At 48.0% G+C, this 22,685-nt stretch overlaps 1 protein-coding gene across 6 annotated transcripts in view; it reads right to left on the reverse strand.

The window, feature by feature from the left end:
• Positions 1-10,532, reverse strand: part of AFAP1L2 (actin filament associated protein 1 like 2) — an 81,854-nt gene extending 71,322 nt beyond the window's left edge. For all 6 annotated transcript variants that reach the window (XM_026096184.2, XM_026096182.2, XM_064514252.1 and 3 more), the window contains exon 1: positions 10,407-10,532. In XM_026096184.2, the coding sequence (XP_025951969.2) occupies positions 10,407-10,422 (16 nt within the window). In that variant the 5' untranslated portion in view covers positions 10,423-10,532. The remainder of the gene's footprint in view (positions 1-10,406) is intronic.
• Between the last annotated feature and the right edge of the window lie 12,153 nt (positions 10,533-22,685).

Here is a 22,685-nt window from a genome sequence, read left to right on the forward strand (position 1 = left end):
AGACTTAAACCAACTACATCCTCGCTCAGGTCTGTTTTGCTTCCTATATTACCCGTTTACACTAACTTAATATATGAACGGGTTACTCTGGCTTATATATTTGGGCTGATCAGTATTTTGGCATATACAGGCAATTAAAAAAAAAACAAAAAAACTACCACCCACACCACAAGAGCCTGCTGAGCTAAAAGGGTGACTATCTACCATGATCTAAGCACTCAGATGACAGACTACATCTACAGATCCTGAAATGCTGTTAATCAAGATCAGAGAAGGAATTACAACTCAATATCCCAGAAAACTCAAAGCATAGGTTAGCGTAAATACATACATACATAAAGATAGATTTACTAAATTAGGCCTCAGAATCCACATGGAATCAGCTGTAACCCAGGCCTGGCTTGCAATGCTTGTTACATTTACGATGGGCTTGAATCAATCACAGCGTCGGCACGGTATTGCATTAGGGCGACCGGTACCAAACAAGCAAGTAATTCCTTTCTGCACCTGAAAGATAACCTAATTTCACAAAGGAGCGTCATGTCTCCACTAGGGGAACAACTTCAAAGCTTTACCTGCAGCAAGAAAATTAAATTGACATGGCTTCTAGGCAACCAAGTACTATCATCAGCAGGCATTGCTCATCGCAGAAAGTTGAAAGACACCGTGCATCCATGCACGCTTATATGTATCAAATAATATGACTGGAAACAGGAAGATAGAATAAAGGTAAAGTAGTAATGAGAACCTGTGTTTATATAAAATTATACTGTGCTTAGCTCAAGAGTAAATCATTTACAAACTACGCTTTGTTAAATGGCATGGAAGTTGACTTTGTTTTGTACAAGAAAGAAGAAACTCAGCTTTCTGATTTTGTATGAAGGTGAGCACATCTTCTCTATAACCCTGGAGAACATTTGGGTTGTACCTTCTAAGCATGCCCTTAAGTCGTTCCTTATCCCAAATAGCCCTCAGCCTGCAACAATGTGGGTCCTTATCAGCTGAAACGCAATACACTTGTTTGGTGTGCAGAAACAGCATGGTATTTAACTCCCCAGTGTTACTGTTAGGTTAAGTTATCGACAAATCCAGTAACACTTGATTAGGACCATCATAACAAACAAGGTTAGTCCAGTGCTGCCTTCCATTTTCCTGAAGCTTCCTCACAGACCAGCCAAAGGAACTGGTAGGATGAAGGAGACTTTGCACACATGAGAAGCTGCTCTGCAGAGACGGCTTGTTCCAGAGATCACTGGCTTTTAGAGATACCAGGACCGCGCACAGGCTGCACGCCAGTGACGAGAGCATTCAGCCCTGACTGCTGCTCAGCACAAGAGGACCCAACACAGAAGCAAGGCAGGAGCACGGATACCAGAAGAGAGGGGAAGCCTCCCCCCAGTTCACCGCAGATGTTGTACTGCTCTGGGATACTGGTGACTGTTAATGTGAAGACGAGGGTGAGGTTACTGAACTCGAAAAGCTACTACAGCTCCAGCATTGATCGCACTTGCAGCCCCAGGCACCAAGTACGACAGGCCTCAGATAAGGCAAACCACCTGCATGGCTTGCAAACTTCAGGAGGAGAAGCACGTAGACAGTGCTGCATTGCAAACATGAGCACCCAGACCCCAGCAGCAGACAGCGATGTGAGAGCCTGCCGGCCCAGCGTGCAGCCGGCTCTGCTGTGGTCTCGGCCTTGGGAAGGATGGTTCACGGCCCACAGGGAGTTGCAAAGCCTGCCAGACTGGCTGGCTTTGTATCCCATCTGCACTCTGATCTCGTTCATGCAGTTTCATACACAGCTCATCTTCACTGCTTTACAGTTTTCCCTTTTTAGGTATCACAAGAGCAAGGTTCAGCAAGCGATATGGCCGCAAGGTAGTCAAGTAAGTTGCTGAGCACTTTAGCCCCCTCATTCAGCTTCACAAGCAAGGCACCAAGCAGACAGCTGCTGTGTTCCCCACAAAAAAACTTCTCAAATAAATTGAACAAAAAGAGGTGCCTTCACACACAGGCACATGCACACACACTGAATTTCCAGCAGAGAGCAAAAACCCAGCTGTAGTTAGATGAAGTGGATCCTACACTCCATCCTTTAGCTCAGCTAACTACAGCAAGGTAAAGAAATCTTAGCTGCTTTGTAGATTGAATACAACTACTCTAAAAATTTTCTTCTCATACAGGGCTTTATCATACCTCACCAGCTGCCAAAAATCAGGCAATCCTATAACAGATGTGGAACTGGACATTATAATCCCAGCTCTTTGCCTGATTCTGTAGACTTCCCCATTGCCCTGGGGTATAAGAAGCATCATGTAAAAGCAGCATAAATTCCCACCATCCAAGACTACAAAGCACATTTTTAGACGTTGCAGTAGAATGCAAAATATCTCTGAACACACTGGATTTAAACTGAGGAGACAGGACATGTTCCCTGGCCAAGCAGCAGGGATAAGGCTGCTGATGGGATGGACGGGACAGAGTGCCTCCAGTCACCACAAGCCACTGCACAAGTCTGGCTTGCCACATCTTTACTTTCAAAGGCAGCCCCAACTTCTGCATTTACAGTCTTTTGCCACGGTAAACGTTGGCCACTTGACCCATGTGACTGCCTACCTGTTACCAGCAGATACTAGAGAGTGACCCTTTGCATTATTACTGATTTCAGCCCATTCGCAACAGGCCCATCAAAAGCTGGGTTTGTCTGGCGCTGGGACAGACTGGACACACTCAGTAGTTTGTTCCACAAAAGTGACAAGTTGATGGAACTGCTGGAAGCCTGTGGGGCTGCAGCTGGCCCAGCTACATTCCTCTGCAAAAGAAAGACCCAAATTTCAAACATGCCTGTGGAGAGACATTCTGCTAAAGCCACCAGTGTCATGGCAAAACCTTTGGGTAACTCATGTTCCCCGTGAGCCAGCTCTTTCTTCCCAAGACTTAGTTTTCATACTTTGTAGTGATAAATAACAATGAGATTTGCAGAGCGACTTTGGATCAGAGATTTGTTTGCAGGTATCTTATCTCGGCACACCGGAGCCCGCACACACACCTGACCAAGCTAGCTGCCTTGGTGCACATGCAAGTTCCAGGAAGGAGATCCCATCCTATCAGCAACCCAAAACTTGCTCCCCATCTAACTCAGCCCGAGACAGAAGGTCTCAAGCCACAATTTGAGCATGAGCTGTAAGACTCTCCTGGCTCAGGCCCACCTCTTTCAAAGCACTGCTGCCAAAGTGTTATGCAAACATTTTCAAAAAGCTTCCAAACTGCTAAGCGGCCCACCTCTTCACTCAAACCTAATGGTGGCTCAGAAAAGCCTAGATCCATTAATTATTAGTCAGACTTGGAGTCTGAAGACATTTTTTTTAAAGATTTAGTCTCCTACGTCACAAGAGCACTTGGAAAAACATGTGCATCACCCCTGTGCTGGGGGCTGCTACTGCTCCTGGTTATCTCAGGAAGAGACTCAAATTCCCACACACACTGAAATAAGAAGCCCACAGGCTGAACTGCCAGCTAAGGCTTGTGGATCTCTATTTCCCAGGCTTTTCATAAGCCTTCCACTACGTTTTTAACCTAAGCAGATCCAAAGATGGGGGGGGAGGGGAAGGAAGTGGAAATGTATCAGGAGAAACCCCTATGCAAGACATAGCACAGTCTACCCAAGGGGGAAAAAAATACTGGCTTTATTAAATCTCAAGCAGCCAAATCTGTATGCTATGTGGGAGTTTCAGTCTGATCCCATAATTCTGAGATATTTACTTCCAGACATGGCTGTTTATAACTGAAGACAATGTTGCCATACACCAAACCATCATCAGACAGGCTTTCTATGGAATCTTGCCCACAAAGAAGGCAATAAGTCAGTGAAAAAAGAGAAAAAGAAAGAAAAGAAAAAAGTATTTTAGTGAATGCTGACCCTCATGTTTTGAACTTTAGACCAAACCAGTGCAGTTCCCAGGGCCTCCCCCGGGTAGGATCCTGCTATACTGCGGGTCCTGCATTGCCACAGCTGAACTCCATTGCCACCTCCTAGCCTGCAGTGCAGCAGGGACAGTAAGTCAGTTCTCTTGCCAGTAGTATTACAAAGCTCACTTCTCCTTAAGCAACAGCTGTTCTCACAGTGATCCTGACCCACCAGCCACAAGTTACACTACTCCAATCACTATCCCTGTCATTTTTTTTTTCCTTGGCCTCAATGCCATACAGCCCCAGTTATTCTCTCGTTTTGCTGTTGCGGAGGCAGAAAGCCACTCAGTTCTGCAGAGGGACACATGCAGGCACAGGGCGAGCACCGCTTTGCCTGCAACTTCTGCAGTGAAGCACAAACAGTGCCTTGGCAGAGGTTTAAGCAGCCAACTGCTGGGCACACGAGGAATAGTTGAGAGATATAGAAAGGGCTCATTTTACCAACATTAGCAACTTGTGTTTATGTTTCAAATCTCAGCTTGTCCTTTATTTTTAAGGTTTTTTTTCTTTTTTAAGAACTTCAGTTACAAAGAAGCATCTTCCTACTGAAGAGTTCAAAACAGCTTTCTTTTGTGAGCTTGTACAGTCATTCCTTCAGTTCATGCAAAGCTTTACCATCTACAATATCTCACAGCAAGAACTTCAAGTTTAACCACTCTCCTTCAAATTGCAATACAGGTGTTGCAATGGAAATGCTTTCTCCCAGTTACTAACAGGGGGCTTATCCATTCACTGGGACTTATCCCTTCACCCCCAGACCAGAACCAAGTGGTTCCAGCCCAGAAACCAGCAGTGCTGGCCTCTGTACCTGCAGCTCCTCATGGCAAGGCCATGTCAGTCACACTGAATGACAGAGGTGCGCTGACAGTGCTGCAGCACTGACTGGGCTGGTTTGTCTTGTCTGCTGACCTGAGAGAAAAGCTCAGATGACACAGCTTCCTAGACAAGTAAACACCACCACACAGGTTATCAAACTGGCTGTGTGACCGCAGGAACTCGGTTTACTTGCTAGATTTGGATCTGTGCTTCAGCCAGGCAGTTGCATAGAGGAAAACCCATCTCCCATATGTTCATGCTCTGCATCTTTACTCACAGGTGCACCTCATTGATTTTTGGTCCTCTGAGGGGTTCTCTACTGCTCTGGGCTCTGTGGTTGCTGTTGCCTGAAGATACACTTTCCCTGCCTCATATGTACTGCTGCTTTTCCAGAGGTGAAAGCAAGTTATTTTAAGACTTAAAAGGAGTTTTGAAGTGAACAGCATGTCTAATTTCCTCTGATCCAGGCAGGATGGATGTGTAAGGAAGGCACTGGCCACAAATTAGGGAGCTCGGGGTTTAGGTTCTGGGTTTACCATAAAGTCTTAAAGACTTCCATCCATCAAGTCATTTAGATCCTTAACATGTGCTCTGTGTTGAGACAGAAACATTTTGGAGTGAGGCTTTTCACTTCATCAGGTGTCTAGAATTCAGATTCAAGGGCCTGTAGTGCTTTGATGTACAGCCTAGCTGAGCCTGGAGGAGCGTGGGCTGTCCAACTGCCCCCGTCCACAGCTGCTGCTGGGAGCAGAGAGAGCCAGCCACGCTCCAAAAAAGAGCAGTACAGGCATTTTTGCATAGACACGCCTTGTGTTCCTTGGCTGTGGGTGTTCAATGGAAGCGATCAGTGAAAGCCCCTGAACAATAAGCTCATTCACATGCTGTCTCTGGTCCCCCAGTTGCACAGTGCAAACAGAGCATGCTTCAGGGAGCAGGGAGAGAAAGGGAGCAGCAAAGGTGTGCAGGAGTTACAGGAAGACTTGCATGACACACTAGCAAAAGCCACAGAGCTCATGCCCTGCCTCCAACAGGTGCCCAAAGGCTCAGAGCTTGTGAGCACTGATAGCTTCAGGAGCAGTTTCCTAGCAATTTTGTTCAGCATTCAAAACCAGGCATGGATACAGTAGCAGCAAGACTAAAGGCCTGCTGCATCCACTGCCCTTTGCTGCACACAGATTCCTGCACCTCAGTCTCAAGTGCAGGAGCAAGTCCCAGCAACTATTTTGGAAGGTAGCAAAAGGAACATCGCCAGGCCTGGCAGTTATACACACACACAAGAAAAGCCACTGAAGCTGACCAAAACGGGGCTGAAGCCAGCATGCATATGGTCTTTTGACCATCTGTGGTGAGCTTGTCTTGGTCTGGGGAGTGCCAGAGGTGCACATGCGCACCGCACAACTCAGCGCATCCTTGGGTGCCCTCTTTACGTAAGAAATGCAGCTGTGCTAGGAGAGACAGAAATAATATACTGGCAAGCGTGACAGTGTGTAGGATGGCTTGGTAGGGTGGACACGGTAAATGTATAATTGAAATGGGCTGTGGTTTCAGCCACAGAAAAAGGTTTCATCCCCTAGGTCTCTGCTGAGTAAGCAACTGTGCACTCCTGCTGCTATTTCCCCAGCAGAGTCCGTTCCCTTCTCCAAAACACAGCAGGGTCACTTTCACATAAGAGCAAGTTATTATACCTGTTACAGAGCTACTCAGGATGTTAATTTTCATTTGTTTTTGTATTGGATTCGGTCTACAGGGCAATACATTCCCCGGTCTTCTCTAGTTGCCAATTACTCCAAGACAATTAACTAAACACTAGAGCTGTGTTGATGCTCAGCCTAGGAGAAATCACATGTTTACAGATAGCCTAGATCATGTTAGTATGAATCAACTGCAGATTAAATAGATTTTAAAAAGGCGCCTCAGACTGTTATCAGGGTTGTTTTCTCGTATTCTTGTCTCTGCTTTGCTGTTTAATCCCAAGCATATCCCTTGTATTTGCAAGAACTTGCTAAAAAACATGTGCGCAAACCTTGTGCACAAAAACAAAGTCCCAGATAGACCCACACATCTTCCCCCACCTCCCCAGGTAAAACATGTTAACCAACAAGCTAGCACTTCATCTTTCTACCAGGTTGCCATTTTAATCCTTATCAACACTAAACTCCGTTTCTGCTAAGACAACAACCTCTCCATAACTCCTTACAGGGAGCACTGCAAATACCAGTGACACCCTGCAGAGCCCTGTGAGATCCTCAGATGAAGAGAAATGCAATGCTTGTGCCTTTGCTCAAGGGAAACAGTAAAACAAGAATGTCAACTACCCTTCTTTGAATAACTGGACTGCAATGCATCTTTGATTTCCATTATAGAGCTCTAACATTAAAAATACAATAACAGTCTTAAAAACCTCTCACGGTTCATGTCATTTGACATCTTAGACTGCACGTGTGGAGTCCCATCACAGCAGAATCACCTGTGACCACGGTGACAAGGGGCTGGTCTGAGAGGACTCAACACAAGGTGGGCGATGGACAAGCATGCCACCAACACACCCGTCATCAGTAACACTGTGCTCTCAGCCCCTCTTTCCCCCAGCACGGCTCTGGAGACAAGCAGTCACAGGTCACACCAGTGAGCATACAGTGCTGCTGCACCAGTGAGCACAAAATGGGACAGTTGCATGAATCTCATATTTAAAGGCAAAACATGGAGGAAGGAGGAGGGAGAACACTTGCAGGGAACAGAAGGAAGAAGAGGTCAGCTCTGTCCTTGCCAGTACCAGGCTGTGGGTGCAGCTACTGCCCCTTGCTCACACGTTGCCCTCAGTTCCCTGCAAGTCTCCCTCTCATCTCCTTGAGCTGTTGTGTCTAATGCTCTTCATGCCTCACACACTTCTAAAAAAAGTCATGAGGGGAACACGGATTTTTTTTTTTTAATAACATATTCACCAATGGGAGAAGAAACTCTTTACCATGGTCTGGCAGGAAAGAGAGGCTGCCACACGCCAAGACCATCGTTCAGAGCTCCTGTAGCCTAACATGAGTTTCTTCCTAAGCAGCTTGCCTTGCATCTCCATTTGCAGAGACTAGGAAAGGAAACTCACTCCCAGGAGAGCTCACATTCCCTCCTTCACTTCCTACCACAGGAGTCCAACTGCCTAGAGCCCTTCCCAGCCCATGGGTGTCACCCTGCAGGCCACCCCCCCACACCCTCCTCCAGTTCTCCACAGTCTTCCTCTGGCTATTTCAACATGCCTTTGAAGTAGGAGGTGGGACACCTCCTCTTGTGAGCCTCAGCTAAGAGGCCGGAATAAAGTACGTCCCTGACTATGTTTAAAGGAAAGAAATTGTGCTGTCGAGGCTTGCAACCTTTACTTATTAAGTAACAGGAAAGATCTTAAGAGTCAAATTCTCCCTCTTGAAGCACCAGCATATTGCTTGACAGTGCTCTTTAAGTCCATCCATCCCTATCATAACAGGACTTTGCTGCGCGAGAGCTCAGCCTGGCTAGTGGCAAGGATGAAGAATCCCACGCTAGCCATGCCGGCAGCAGGAGATCCCCACCATGCGCTAAGGGTGATCACCAGGAATAGCCACAGGTTCCCTGTACTCGATGAGGGGTAATAACTTAATTGCTTTCTCCACCTGCTCCCAAGGGTTCCCAGCTCCCACATACTCTTAACCCGGCCCTTCCCCCCTACCCACCTCCTCAGCACCAGGTGCCTGCACTGGGCTGCGGACTACCCTCACCTTCCCCCCACTAAACGAGCTGTTGCAATCATCTGCAATTGCCCTGCAGAGCTCAAGATGCCTCAGTACCCTCATTAATGCGTGCTGGCTCCCACACGTACTCGTTACCAGTAACACAGAAAGCACTGGCAAGCCTCTGCAATCAGTTGCGCTTGCTATTCATTACACATGTGCCGAACACATCCTTACTGCTCTGAGGGAGCAGTGTGCGTGTTTAAGATGACAATATACAAAACATAGCTGAATCTTAATGAATCTACTGCTATGCTACTGGAACTGAGTGGGACTGTATAGACCCTGCCAGAAAAAAAAAATAACACTACGCAGTATTTGATTCATATTACTACCTTTACCAGTATGTTACTATTGCTCTTGAAATGATGTTATCAGGTCTGTAAAGCATCAACTGTAAGGAACAGACCAAAATGCAACAGGCAATGCAGTAACAACAATATCTGAATGCTAAATTACTCTCATAGCATAATAAAGAAAAAAAAGAAAAAATGCTGGGGGAGTGGGGGGAACAATATGATGCCTTAGCATATTAAGTCCCCATCAAAGAAAAAATAATGAACATGAGCTATGTAACTTGAGTGCATCTGCTCAGTTCTAACCAAATCTTGCCAATATGACAGGTCCAAATTGGGTCAGGTAGTAACATATTCGTCTAGCACTAAGTTCCTTTCTTGGATGTTCAAGCTTCCCAAGGGGGACAGCATCCTCCTTGGGAAGCTTGAACTCTCCCCTCCGGAGAGCCACGCTTTCTCTGAACAGGTAGAATTTACGGCAGACTTTGCGCCCTGCAAGTGCAATACATCAGCGGGAGAAATCGAGAAGTACCTACATACTCCTGAGCGTCCCAGGCCCGAGCAGTCCAGTCCACCTTGCCTTCTCCTGCCTCTGCTAGCGAGCACTGACACTGGAGAAGTTTAAGAGCTGCCCACAGCGCGGTGTATTTCAGATTAACCGTACTCAGCGACCAAGTACCACCACGCAGGAAGCGCCAGCGTGACTGACCATACGGGAATAGAAGGGCTGCGGACGGCCACCGGCCTGGACAGGCTCTGCCAGAGAGACTCTCTCTCCTCGCCTGCTCTCCGCGTACCCACCAAGCCCTTTTACACTTGGAGAACAGAGCACGGCAGCGCTGTGCCGCTAAGCCGGGGCGGGGGGGGTAGGAAGTCTATGCAAACAGCAATTGCAGGAGAAAAACAGAACACACGTTAGTGAAACTCGGCGGCCACAGCAAACGAAACGACACTGTCTAAGTAGCAAGAAAGCACTTAGTTCCCAGACGGGGGGAAACCTCGTTTCACGCGCTCCGCCCTGCCCCGTGCCCGCAGGGGACTGCGCGGCCCCACGCACGGGAGCGCTGCGACCGGCTGCGCGGGCCCCGCGGCGGCACCGGCACCGGCACCGGCACCGGCACCGCCCCGGCCCAGCGCTCGCCGCGCTCCGCCGCCACGCGCGCCGGCCCCACTCGCGACCACGGACGCTCGCCGCCCCCCTCCCCTGACCCGGCCCCCGGCCCCCCCCGCGGGGACCGACCCCTCCCCTGAGCTGGCTCCCGGCCCCCCCCGCGGGGACCCAGACCCCCCCCCGTTCGCGGGGAGCGGCGGCGCTGCTGGCCCGCAGCTGGCCCCGGCTCCACTCATGGGCACGGACGAGCCCCCCTTCCGCCCCCCAGCTGGCCCCACTCGCGGGAGCGCCCCTGCCCAGCAGACCACCGACCCGCCACAGGCGCCGCGCCTGCCCACGCGTGGGGGCAGCCGGCCTGGGTAGGCTCCCCGCCGCGGGTCCCCGGGCTCCCCCCGCCGCCACGGCGAGCCCCGGCCGGGCCGGGCCGGGGGACACAGACACGCGTGGCGCCCGCCTCACCTTTGTACTTATCCATGAGGACCGGGCGGCCGCAGCCCGCCGGCTGCCGAGGGGCTCCGGGGACACGCGCGGCCGCTCCGCGCCTGCAGCCTCTCGCTCGGCGGCGCCGGATCCCCGCCCCGCCCCGCCGCCCGCTCCGCCCCGGCCCGCCCTGCCCTGGCCCGCCCCGGGAGCGGCGGAGCTGGCGGCGCCGGGAGCCGGCGAGCCGGGGTCGGGGGTCCGGGACGGAGGTCTGGGGTCGGGGCCGGGGGTCTTGGCGGCCCCCCGCGCTAACCCCGCACGGAGCGGCGCGGCCAGCCCCGGCCCCCTCCCCGTGCGTGTGGGGCCTCTCCGGGTGCCGGTCCCTAGGGAAAACGGCGGCATTAGGGCCGGTGACACAAGCAGGAGGAGGAGGAGAGCTGGTGTGCGGAGCTCTGGGCTGAGGCCACGGGTGGCTGTGGAGGCCCAGGACCCCCGGGCAGGACAGGGTGTGGGGATGGGCTCCGTGCTGCTCCCAGAGCTGTGGCCGTGGTGGCGGTGCCCTGTCTGCTCCCTGTCTTTAGGATGGAGGGGGGTTGCTGTGGTTGCAGTGGGGCTTGGGGATCTTCAGAGAAAGACCTTGGTTATCCCAGCAGAGCTTTGTGTGTGGTGTCAGTGGCCCCCCGTGCTAGGACTGCAGGCGGGAGCCAGCCAGGGACCCACTGCCTGCACTGCTCAGGGCTGGCAGTCAGGAAAGTGGGGTGCTCCTCCCACCTTCCCTGGGGATTTTCCAGTTGTAACCCTGAGCTAGCCAGTTTGCCTTCTCCCTTTTCAGTAGCTTGTTAAGTGCTTCCCGGTAGGAGCTGCTTCTTGGACAGAGCAGATCTCACAGGAAGGTGTGCCTGTCCTTGGATCCCAGCGTTTTTCTTACCTGACTTTCCCCACAGCAGAGAGAGCTAGCATGGCCAAAGTGTGTCAGATAATAACAAGTGGAGAGGCAGGCACCCAGTCTGCCTGCAATATAAGGCCCAGGGCAAAATCTACGCCTGAGGCCAATGTTTTGGAGAGATTACAGGAAGAATTTAGTGTTTGTATCAATAATAGGAACATCCGAAGTTGCAATAGTTTATGCACACAAAAGTTATAGAAGAGAAAAAAACAAGTTTTAGAGAAGGCTCTTAGGGATTAACGTTAAGCCTGTGGCGACAGGGAAGCCATACATACATATGTCCGTACAGGATCTTTGTAGCAAGAGGATGAGCTAGGAATCTGATCCAGAAGGGCAGTTTCACTGTTCCCGTGAAAAGAAATACAACTGTTATATCCCCAAGAGCTGAAAAATAAGGCACCAGAAATCAACTCTGCATCATGCACTAGAGTGTACATGCTGTCCTCTGTAACCATTGGCTCTCTGTGGGAGGCTCTAGTTCTCCTTCCACCAAAGGATGAGGTCCCAATGAGGTCACATTGTTCTGAGGTTATTCCTCATCCCACTGCCTTAATCCTCAAGGGACTGGTAGGCTTTGAGGTCTGGGCAAGAGGGAGCTTGGGCCTGGCTTAGGGTTTTAAGTGTGGACAGGAAGATGGTAAAGGCTGGGTGGTGTGGCCTGGATGCGATGGAAATGAATCTCTTCTAGCAGGCAGTGGGGCAGATGGGTGGATTTTCCAAACTGCACAGCCCCTTGCACATTGACTTTGCTCTGCAAGCCGAGCTCTTGGCCATCCGCCCACATCTGAAGAGCCTGAAGTACTCACAAATGCTAATTTCCACGTATCCATCTGAGTGAGACGGAGGGGGGGGTATCATCATTTTTGTGCTATAGCTGGGTCATGGGGTCAGGAAGATGAGAGGAGTTAGTTAGACAAAGCCAAACAAGAGGCTCACAGAATCCATATATCCCAATTTCTGGACCTGTCAGCACACAGACTGTTCACATCTGTGGTCTAAGGCAGCCTTGGGAAATCTAAGTGCCATGTATATAGGAAGAACCAAGCTTCCATGATATGGCCCTCTTCACATTTTCCAAAAATAGCAATAAGCAGGCTCCTTCAGCACAGAGGGGAAGAAAGTGGCATGTTTGTTCAGCGGGCAGAGAGCAGCCCAGCTGGAATGGCATTGCTCTGCCACCCACCAGGTCCCCTCGTGCCCCTTCTGCTCGCCATCCTCTGAGGCTGTGCTTGACGGGGGGTGACACCTCACAGAGAATCTGTGTGCCAGCTGGAACCAGAAAGTGACTTTCAGCTTATGGAAATTTTCCATATGAGAAGTTTTGATAAAGAGTTCTTGCCACTCATAGCAGCTGAAGTTGGAGCCCACCTGGCCTGTTCCTGGTACGTAACTACCACATAAAAAGACAGGCAGTCCACGTTTCTGAACTATCAGATGCAGCAAGCAGGTATCAATCTTCAATGACTGGAGAAGAAACAGGTGAAAAAAAAATACATCTGTCATGTAGCAGTACTTTTCTTGCAGCCCTTTCCAGCTAGTTCTTGGCTCTGGCTTTCAAAATTTAGCAATGTAGGCTCTGATCTCGCAAACTTTGTGAGTGTGCATGTATTTTGAAGTGAGTAGTTATTCTGAACTCAGCAGTACTATGTAAGGATAAAACCTGTTAAACAAACTAATTAAAGATGATTTGAAAGATCAAGAACTTAAGATACCTGAGATTCCTGTCTTCAGGCCCCAGAGCCCTTACCTCACCTGCCGTGTCCCTTCCCTTCCCCTCCTGACGGCGATAAGGACTCTCCGGAATCCGAAGACTGTTGGCCAGGCCCATGGCAACTGCTGAGTTAGTGACAATGGGACAAATACTAATGCCAGAGGAATTCAAATTCTTCCTGTTTGTCCCCTTCGTTTTGCAGTAGCAATTACCTACCCTAAAATGCTTTGGAATTCTCTTTTTCAAACAGACTGTTGTTCTCTGGCTTTGATCAAACTAGGAAATATACAGACCCTTCTTAGTGCAAGGAGCTAAAATTCCCGGTGTTGGTGCTGAAATCTGGAAGCTTACCATCATGCTCAACTAGAGTAAATGTTTGCTTACGGGTTTTCCTATCTGAGCTTCCCAGGAGCCAATAAAATAACAGGCAACCACATATTTCAATCTGCGTGTCCACATATTTCAGGTTATTTTCCTGCTTATGAGTGATGACTCAGTTGTGACAAGCCTTGAGGACCAAGCTCATTCTGTTTGAGTCTTCCCTTTTTTTGTGGCTGATGTCCTGTCCTTCAGTGCAGAGGATCATACTACAGATTATAATTTTAATGTTTCTTTCACTGCTACATGTTAATGTTGCATTAATAGACAGTCTGACTGGTAGTGAGATTATCACCCTTTGGCTAAAGATCTCAAATATCCTGCTGCAGGTTTCAAACCCCTGTGGTAGGTGCTTTTGTCTCAAATTAATCGGGTGCCTTAATGAGCCACACCTATTCTGCTCCTCTGGCCTTAGATGCTATCATTTTTGCACTTATGCTGGCTGTGAAGCAGAAAAGGGATCAAATATAAATTTAGAAGCCTAAACCAACTGTATCAACAATTTAAGTGATTTGCTAAATACCTCGTATAAAAGTGTGATCCCAGTCCTCTCTTTTATTCATAGGGTGATGCTAAATATATATTTTTCCAAATATTGACCAAGCAGGTGCACATTGCTTCATTAATATTTTTGCCATTACACTTACCTTTGGCACCAGCAAACTGCCACTTCCTCAGGGAAAATATTGCAACTGGCAGAACAAAAGGTAGAAGTTTCCTCCACACTTCAAGGAAATCTGTTCTTTCACAGGGCTTTCCTTTCCCTCTTCCCCAAGCCCTTATCAAAGCTGTTCAGGACAGCAAGACCAAGTTCAGCCAGAAGTAGAATTAATTTGTCCTGGTTACGTTTCTGAAAGATGGAGAGCCATGTTAAATACTGTGCCTGTGTGTGCAGGCACCTGGACGAGAGAAGAAGGAAGATGGTGGCTCGTGATTCTGCGGACGAGGGCTGCCACTAAGAAGTGCTCAGATCAGTGGTGTCTGTGCCGCAGTGTCCTCTTTTCTCTGAAATGCCAGCTCACATGCTTATTTAGATAAGGTGTACCATCCTTCTGGACAGTAGTGTTCAAGCAGGCATAAAACTATTTCAGACCAGTTGATGTGAGAGATCTGAGCAAAGGTGGGTTTTGTAACAGTTCTGAGTGGAGATTTGAGCTGCGGTGTGCTCTGTGAAACACCAAGAAACGAAGAAGTCAAAGGCAAGGTCCTGACTGTCACTTTGGCCTCCCTGGCTGCACTGCCACGCTGAAATGCTGCCATAACCTGAGCAGGGGGATAATTCCCTCTAGTACAGGGGCTCTACACAGGACTTCTGCCAAACAGAGCGATGTTATACTGTTACTGTTGTCTATATTCAGATCTTTCTGAATAGCAACCAAGACTGTGGACCTTTGGGCAGCTGAGCCAACATAACAACATTGCTGTATCTGAAAGGGGAAGATCTCCTTTCCTCTCCTCTCCCTGCTTCTGCTCACATGATCCCTCTTCCTTGTATCATTTTCAAAATTGTTGGACCAACTTCCGTGCTGAAGTGGTGGAAAACTAAAATGGCAGATTCTTCTCCCAGGCTAGAAAATGGAGTAGCGTTGCAGACCTGGTGCTGGTACCAGGTAAATGGCAAGCACCTGCACCTGAAAGGAAGAAAGTGCCTCTATGAGCATCACAGCAGGTCCAAGCAAGCAGATGGGACCACACAGCCAGGACTAAGTAAGAGGGACTTTCAGCAACCGCAAGCTCAGTTGTCATGTTGACGGTCCTCCTTGGTCTAGTCAGGAGCCAACACAGACAAGACATTCAATATGCTTATGGAGCTCCCATCAATGTCTTTGATCCTAATCCACTGAATCTTGCCTGTCTTCTGGAATTTCTTTCTGGCGGGTTGAGGGGAGAGTTGGTGCTGGGGAGCTGAACTGAGGCTTCCACTTACTCCCCAGGGAGTTCTGAATAGCTCTGCTGGACTCTGCTAACTTTGTCTCGATTCAGACGATCAGAGACTCTACACCCCATTACAAAACCCTTAGCCACCCAGACCCCCAGAACACAATTTTGTGAAACAAGCTGTGATAAATGATGTTGCCATGTGACTTACTGCAGAACAGTGCTAAGAATCCCAGGCTACTCATTCTGGAGCGTGAACAGTAATGAAACTTTTTCCCCAGAGATAACTAGTGCTTTATAGCAGACCAGACTAGTCTCTGGTTCCAGGAAGGAACTGGGAGACTGCCAGGGCTAAGTCAATGAAGGAAGGGTTAGAAGAAGCAGAGAGGCAGATGGGTCACTGTCTGGGATAGCACGGTTGTTGCAGGGAAAGGTAGCCTGGTCTCGGTAGAAGTGGGATGAGAATTCTTTTGGAGAACAGGACATGAATCCTTCATTTCAGAAGATTAGCAAGCATCCTGTCTATGCTGTTCCTTCTGAAGTCTTACTGCTTCCTCGTGAAGTGCTTCATGTAAAAGAGAGGGACATTCTCTTACAGCTTAAACTGTCCTTGTGCTGGTATTGTTCCACTGACTGCTGTCCAGCTACTTCTGACTTTCACCAATGAAAGGCAAGACAATCAGCCCTAGTACAAACAAAACCAGAGCTGTTTAGCTGCTCAGCTATACAAAAGCTTCATCGCTGATACATTCCAGTGATGTTTTGGATTCTCTCAGACATTAACTGTTTCAAAAGATCACGGCTGGGAAGAGGGTGGCTAGAGGAAGGGGGGGATTTCCCATTTAGGCAGCAGGACCAGATGTCTTTTTGATGAGCTTCTCTTGGCTCCCCATTCTTTCACATTTCCTTTTCAGTTGTTGAGTCCAAACTGCTTCCAGGACAAATTACAGGGAGCTCTAATAGCATGAATTATTTTCTCTCCGATGCTGGATAGGGTAGCTATTTCTGGCCAAAGTGTGATACATGCTGACACAACAGCATGCTCAACAACCTCGACATATGTTCGTGCTGGAGCTGTTCTTTCCTTATACTTGTTTTCAACCTCAGACCCTCTTCCCCCCCTCCAAGAAGCCTTCCCTTGACAGTGTTCAACACCAGTTAAAGTAGAAAGCATTTGTTCATCCACTCCCTTCCAAGCTCAGTGCTGGGGACCCTCAAACCAGCAGAACTCCTTGGGTATCAATACACTGTATTTCATCATGTAACACTCACAGCAGCCACAGGAGATGGCTTTCAGCCTCCTAAGAGTTTGTGATGCAAATGCATAAATAGCCATGGTCCTAGTTTTTGAGGGGATGGGATAGGAAATCATGGCTGTCAGCTGAGCAAATACTGAAAACTTCATCCATATGGATTCTTCCAGTGAAACAATGTTGAGTAATATTGCTCCCAGGTTGGCACAAAAAACCTGTGTGGCCTGTGAAGCCCTCAGTGGAGGACTTGCCTCAGTAGCGCTGAACCCTTGGCACTTTTCAGCACCACTAAGGCTTGCCCAGGTGAGAGGAAAAACTAGTTTTACCAAAATATGGGAAAACATTAATTTTTGCATCTTGCCTTTTTTTAAGCTTTTTTTAAGCCTTCCCCATCATCACCACAAGCTGTGGTCTGATGTCAACTGTGAGCTCACAGAAGGCTGTTTATTCTGGCTTTTCCCGAAGAGGAGATTTTTTTAGTCCTGCATTTTTCTTTAGGCCTAAACCACTTCTACCTAGCCAAAGTCAATAAGCAGAGCACACTTCTGAGGTCAGCACTGCAGAAGTGGAAAAGTGATAATAAAAAAGAACCTGTGGTCCATACAGGAGAGCACCAGTAAAATGGAATTTGTTTCGGTGGAGACTAACTACTGAAGAGGAGTTCAAGTTTCTTTCCCAGCCCCCATGTCTGCTATTAATACTAGCTCTCAGGATATATCAAACTACCTGCCAAAGCAGAAGCAACCACTGTGTTACAGGTCTCATCTGTCTGTTGCATCTTTACTTTCTTTATTTTCCTGTGAAAGGAGAATTTAAGAGTCAAGAAGTCAGCATCGGCAAATACCAAAAGCACAGTTTCCCTTTTCCCACGTAGACCAGTGGAATTGAATTTCTCCTGCCTTCCTGACTATCATTAAGTATTCTATTTAAATAGGCCAGCTTCATGCCATCTATAATGAAGTTATAGTGTATTCCTCTGTTATGAAGGATGAAGCTGTTGTGTCCTACGGGGAGAAAAATCGCTGTAATCCAACTTTCCTTTTGAAAAGGCCTAATGTATCCACATGAGATCTTCTGGCAGAGACAACTGAGAGAATATAAATAGAAGCTTAAAAGAAGAGGAGGGGAAGGGGAAAATAACTCCAACAGGGCTGAGTAGCTGAAATTCACAAGTTTAATAGGAAGATGGATGACTGAAGAGCCTGTTCTGTGACACAATTAGGACTTTATGTAGGCCTTTTCCAATTATTTGTAGCTGACAAAATATCACACAAAGGCTGTTTCACTCTGCAGGCCAGGTGCCCAGAAATGGGTTTTTCGGGGAGGAGGGGGGAGCAACTGGGACAGTCGCCCAGGGGCACAGGCCGCTAGGGTTGCCACAGGCTGAGTTAGGCAAGGGTGCACATCACCTCAAGCACAAGTGGCAGGAGCAGAGCGTCCCACTCTGCCCGAGGCCCCCATCCATCCAGGCCTCGATCTGCCCTTCCCCAGGGAGCACAGTGCTGCAGCTAGTATTCACAGGCCACAACAGGCTGGCTGTGGGAGGTGACCATAAGGGTGCATAGTTCGTCTTACAACGTGTGTCTCCTGTCCTCCCCCAAGATAGCTACAGTAAGGGGACGTGTGGGTGTGTGCTGCAGGAAGAGGGCAGCTCTCAGTGCTGAAGTTACACCGAGCGATCTTATCTAGCAGCCTCTTCCGGGCAGCAGCCTCTTCCTCAGTTCTCACCGCTCACCACCGAGCACTGTTGTCATTACGGCACTTCTTTCTCAGTGAAAAGTTAGCCACCTCAGTTCAACCATCAAGCAAGACTGCTTGACCGAACCACAGCACTCACACCTTCGTTTGCTCCAGCGCTGCAGCTTAAGCTGGTAACATCCAGTTGACAAGGGGTGACAAGCAATAATGCCTTCAGTATCTCCCATGAGACCCACAGAAGGTCCTTCACATTTTACCTTCAGATTTTAAGAGCTTTTAATTTGCTTTAGTTTACTTCAATCCCACAGTGAGATAATCTGACTAGGGAGATTTTATATCAAGATGAAAGTGCCCAGAGGGGAGTGGGATTAGTAAATTTAGTTAATTTTTGATGAAGTTTCCTGAGTGTTCCCATGGGGAGAAGGCTAAGTTGAATGCCAGGATCTGTACAGGAGTTAATCCTGCTTTGGTGGAATGGTGGTGGGACAAGGTCAAGCCTGTGAGAGCAGATGCAGACTGCTAGGGGTCTGCCAGACAAAGATAAAGCAGTGCAATGGTTGTGTTTGTCCATATGTCACAATTTGATTAAAGAGAGAAAGACGACGTCACAAGAGCAGAGGTTATGGAGACAGTGGAGTCACAGGAATCTCCTTCCTCGGAGGGAGGTGACTTCAGCTGCAAGAACAAAACGGGGGCAGCAACAGGCAAGGATCCTTCAGGCAGCCTTAGGTCTTACCAGGGCAGCTTGTCTCCAGGGAAATGTTCTGAGGGCTTATTCTTGACTCCAGTCTTCTATGAATGGTTTACAATTTCCTTTGAAGACCAAGATGGCTCAGCAGTACAGTCACTGGGGGGACGTGCCATGGGACAGGGCCCTCCCACTGCCTGCAGTCACAGTGACTCAGAGCACCCCAGTGTCCACAGCAGGACCCAAGAAGGGCCAGGACCGCCTGGCAGGAGGAAGAGGGAGGGCAGGACTGTGACAGCCATGACTTTGGCTTATGTTTCTACAGCCCTGCACCACTAGAGTTGTTTTCAAAATATTTAAAAATATGTTGCCACTGAAAGGTAATGTCTTCCCTCACCTCTTCCCTTGTATCAACACTAGTAACAGGGTGGCTGTAGGTGAGTTTGATCAGCTTGCTGCTATGGCTGAAAACTACTCACTTTTTTCTTATGATGTCACTTTTTCAGCTAGATTTTCAGATAGATCACAAGGTGGATCCCTTGGGGTCCCTCCACTGTCACTCACACTGGCAGAACACAGGCAAATTTGCCTCCTAAGGGACCTCTGCTGAGATTGCTCCAAAGACAGAAAGAACACAAATGTACTTTTCTGCAAGCTGAAGAATTAGTCAGCTGTGGAAAATCCAGTGCTTGAATGCCAAACTCTCCTGAAGTGGCATGCTCAGGGTTGTTTGAGCACAATGACAGGTATTTAGATGGTCCAATATTTATTGGCCTCAGCATAACTTTTTTTTCAATTATCTGCTATTTTTTCACAACCCTGGGCAGTAAGAGGATTAAATCTTTTCTGGGATGGGGAAGCAGCAGAAGGCAGCAGGGAGGAAACCGGCAAAAGCCAAAACATGAAAACTAAAACACACGCTTTTAAATGATTCAAAATCTCAAATGCTGACTTTTCTCCTCCCACGGAATCTTTGCTCTTAAATGCATCATTGCTAAGGGAATTATTCATGTGGTCACATTAATAATCTTAACTTTAGTCCTTTATACTGCAGTCTTCATTCATCTAGCTGAGATTCCTCTGCAAATGACAATTAGGGCTAAGAGCTAACTGAGATACCACAGAGTTTGCTGCTGGCAGTCATTTAACATCCAGCATGGCATCAAGGTCATAAAATAGGCATTTCTCAGCAGTGGTTCATTTTTTGCAAAACCTGTTTCAATTATTAGCTTGTCTCCCATTTCACAGCAAACACTTTGGTTTACATATAGACCTCAAAGCATGCATCAAGCAATGAATTCCTTGAATGGGATCAGCTGCATTTTGTTTTCTCTGCAGTGTCTAGCCTAAATTCAGAAGAGTCAGCCAAGAGGGAGCACTGTTTTCTTCTGGAAGCTATACTAGGATACTCTTGAAAAAGAGGGCTGGTTCTACCATCAACTCTTCTCTCCAGTATCTGGTACTATGTGGGCTGGGATATCCCAGACAATGTAAAACAGATAATGGATCTACTCCCGAGCATGATGTGGAGACCTCCAACAGCAAAGAGTCAGCCTCCAAGTGAGTCCTGCTTCTGCCAGACCTGGTCTTGTCATTAGATGCTTCTCCGCTGGGCTGCCCAGGGACATGTTACTAATCCACACCTAACCCCTTACTCTTGCCAACTGTGAAGACTTGGAATCTTGTTAAGAGGGGCTCCACACTGTGGAGACTGCCTTCTCCAGACTTATGTCCAAACAATATTGCCCCAGTTTTAGCAAAGACCGCATAACTCCCACCAAGGCAAGAGTGCCTGGCAGAGACTATCTCATCTTCTTCCCTGAATGCTAACCTATCACAGACTGGGTGGGTCTCAGAGCTCAACCCTTTCTCCCTCCACCCCCAATATCCTCTTCAAGGAAACTTAACAGTAGCTTAAGAAAGCTTAAATAGCTTAACAAAGCCACCTGCAGGCACAATAATGAAAGGACAATGCACAATCTTCAGAGTCCTCTATGCTTAACTATCCCACCTGAGCCCTAACCCTCTGGCCTTTGACCAAAGTGTATCGGGAGGATAAGTGTAAGGAGGAGAAGGACGCGGAAGCTTCCAGCCACACTTGCTGATGGGTTGTCCAACCAAAACCCGTAGCAGTGATTAAACTGCCTTGCGGGCTGGATTGAGGCCACAGGCTGCATGTTGACTATCTCTGGCCAAAATGGACGCTAAGAGCATTGAACTCAGGGCTCCTGACTTGCAGTCCAGTCATAGGACAGGGAGGAATACCAAAAAGGAAAAAAAAAAGGCATCGCTATTAAATCTCTTTGCGCTGGAACAAAGTCCTGGTGTGGGTGGAATAGTCAGGACACAGGAAAACATACCAGTACGATGGCTCTGCAAGCAGTGCCAGTCTGCACCTGGCTTATTCTCACACTAGGACGGCCATCTTCTCTTTTGGAGGATTCAAGTTGAAAGGGGTTTTAGTCCAGCACTTTTTTCCCCCTCTTGCAGTCTGGGATGACAACTGAAAGGCTCCTGGCTTTGCAAAAACATTGGACTTCAGCAATGTGAACCTTGAAGATCTTGGAGACAATTATACCCTTCTTAATTACTTTATAATAGAAGGTGTGAATGTATTGCTGGAACTGAAAGAACTAAGGGAGGTTACCACTTGCCCTTTCTGCCATGGAACTGAAACTGTGATTTCATGACAAAAAGTATGAACTAGCTATAGCAGTTTAAAGTATTTCTGCTCCACCTCTCTCTTCACACCCCTTTGTGCCACTTGAGCCTTCCCCATTTTTTATGCCAGCACAACTGTTTGTGAGGCCACTGCATAAGTCAAAGCAGGGAACTGACTCCATTTAAAAGGGAAACAAAACTATACAAAGAAATAAAAAGTACTTTTTTAAAAGCAGGATCTGTCCCCCAATGCCATTGAGAATGACCCCACAGTCATGCTGACATATGTGATGGCAGGAAAAAGCTGTGGGGGCGTGGGAATACCTTAAGCTCACTGGACAGCCCAATACTTCATATTATGAAACCACAGCCTGAGGAGAGGCTGAACTGTGCTGTTTTCCTGTTCCCCCTCTCTTCCTTTCCCCGCCAACTCTCCCCCCCCACCACCAAGACTACATCCAGTCCTACTTATACATTTTATTCTGGAGGGCATATACAAAGAAGAACTGGACGCAGTGGCTGTCTGAGACCCACCTGACCTTTGGACGTACAGCAAGCTTCCTGTTTCAGTGCTGCCTGTGCTTTAATCTCCAAGTCCTTAAAAAATAAAAGTGAGTCTATGTGAAAAAAAAAAAAAGCTTTGTAACGGGAACTCCTGGAACAATTTTTCTTTCTCGCCCTCCAACTGAGCCATAGAAAACAGTAAATATCTCTCCCAAGAGTCCCTTTTTACAATAGAAAAAATGGCAGGCAAGATTGAATTTTCATTTCTCAGACTGAACCCCAGCAGCAGACAGTCACAAAAGCTATGGAAAAATAAAACAGCAAGGGGAAAAAAACAGTCTTGTTCGTTCAGAGTTCAGGGAGATTTTTGGTGAGGAACAAGCTTCCTGTGACAGTGGAGCAAATCGTACTTGGGAACTGGGTTTCTTTTTGCAGGAGGAAGTGGTCTTGGGCTGTATACTTGACAGCAAATTAGCACTGACATTTGACTTGTTTTGATCTAATCTATTTACAGTGGTATTATCTGTGTATTTTTGACATGCTGTGAAGATTCCCATTGCCAGATGCCTGGCTCTGCTGTAGGAGGTAGTGCATTCCACAG

The sequence above is a fragment of the Dromaius novaehollandiae genome, chromosome 6 (genome assembly GCF_036370855.1).
Source record: "Dromaius novaehollandiae isolate bDroNov1 chromosome 6, bDroNov1.hap1, whole genome shotgun sequence".
Classification (NCBI taxonomy): domain Eukaryota; kingdom Metazoa; phylum Chordata; class Aves; order Casuariiformes; family Dromaiidae; genus Dromaius; species Dromaius novaehollandiae.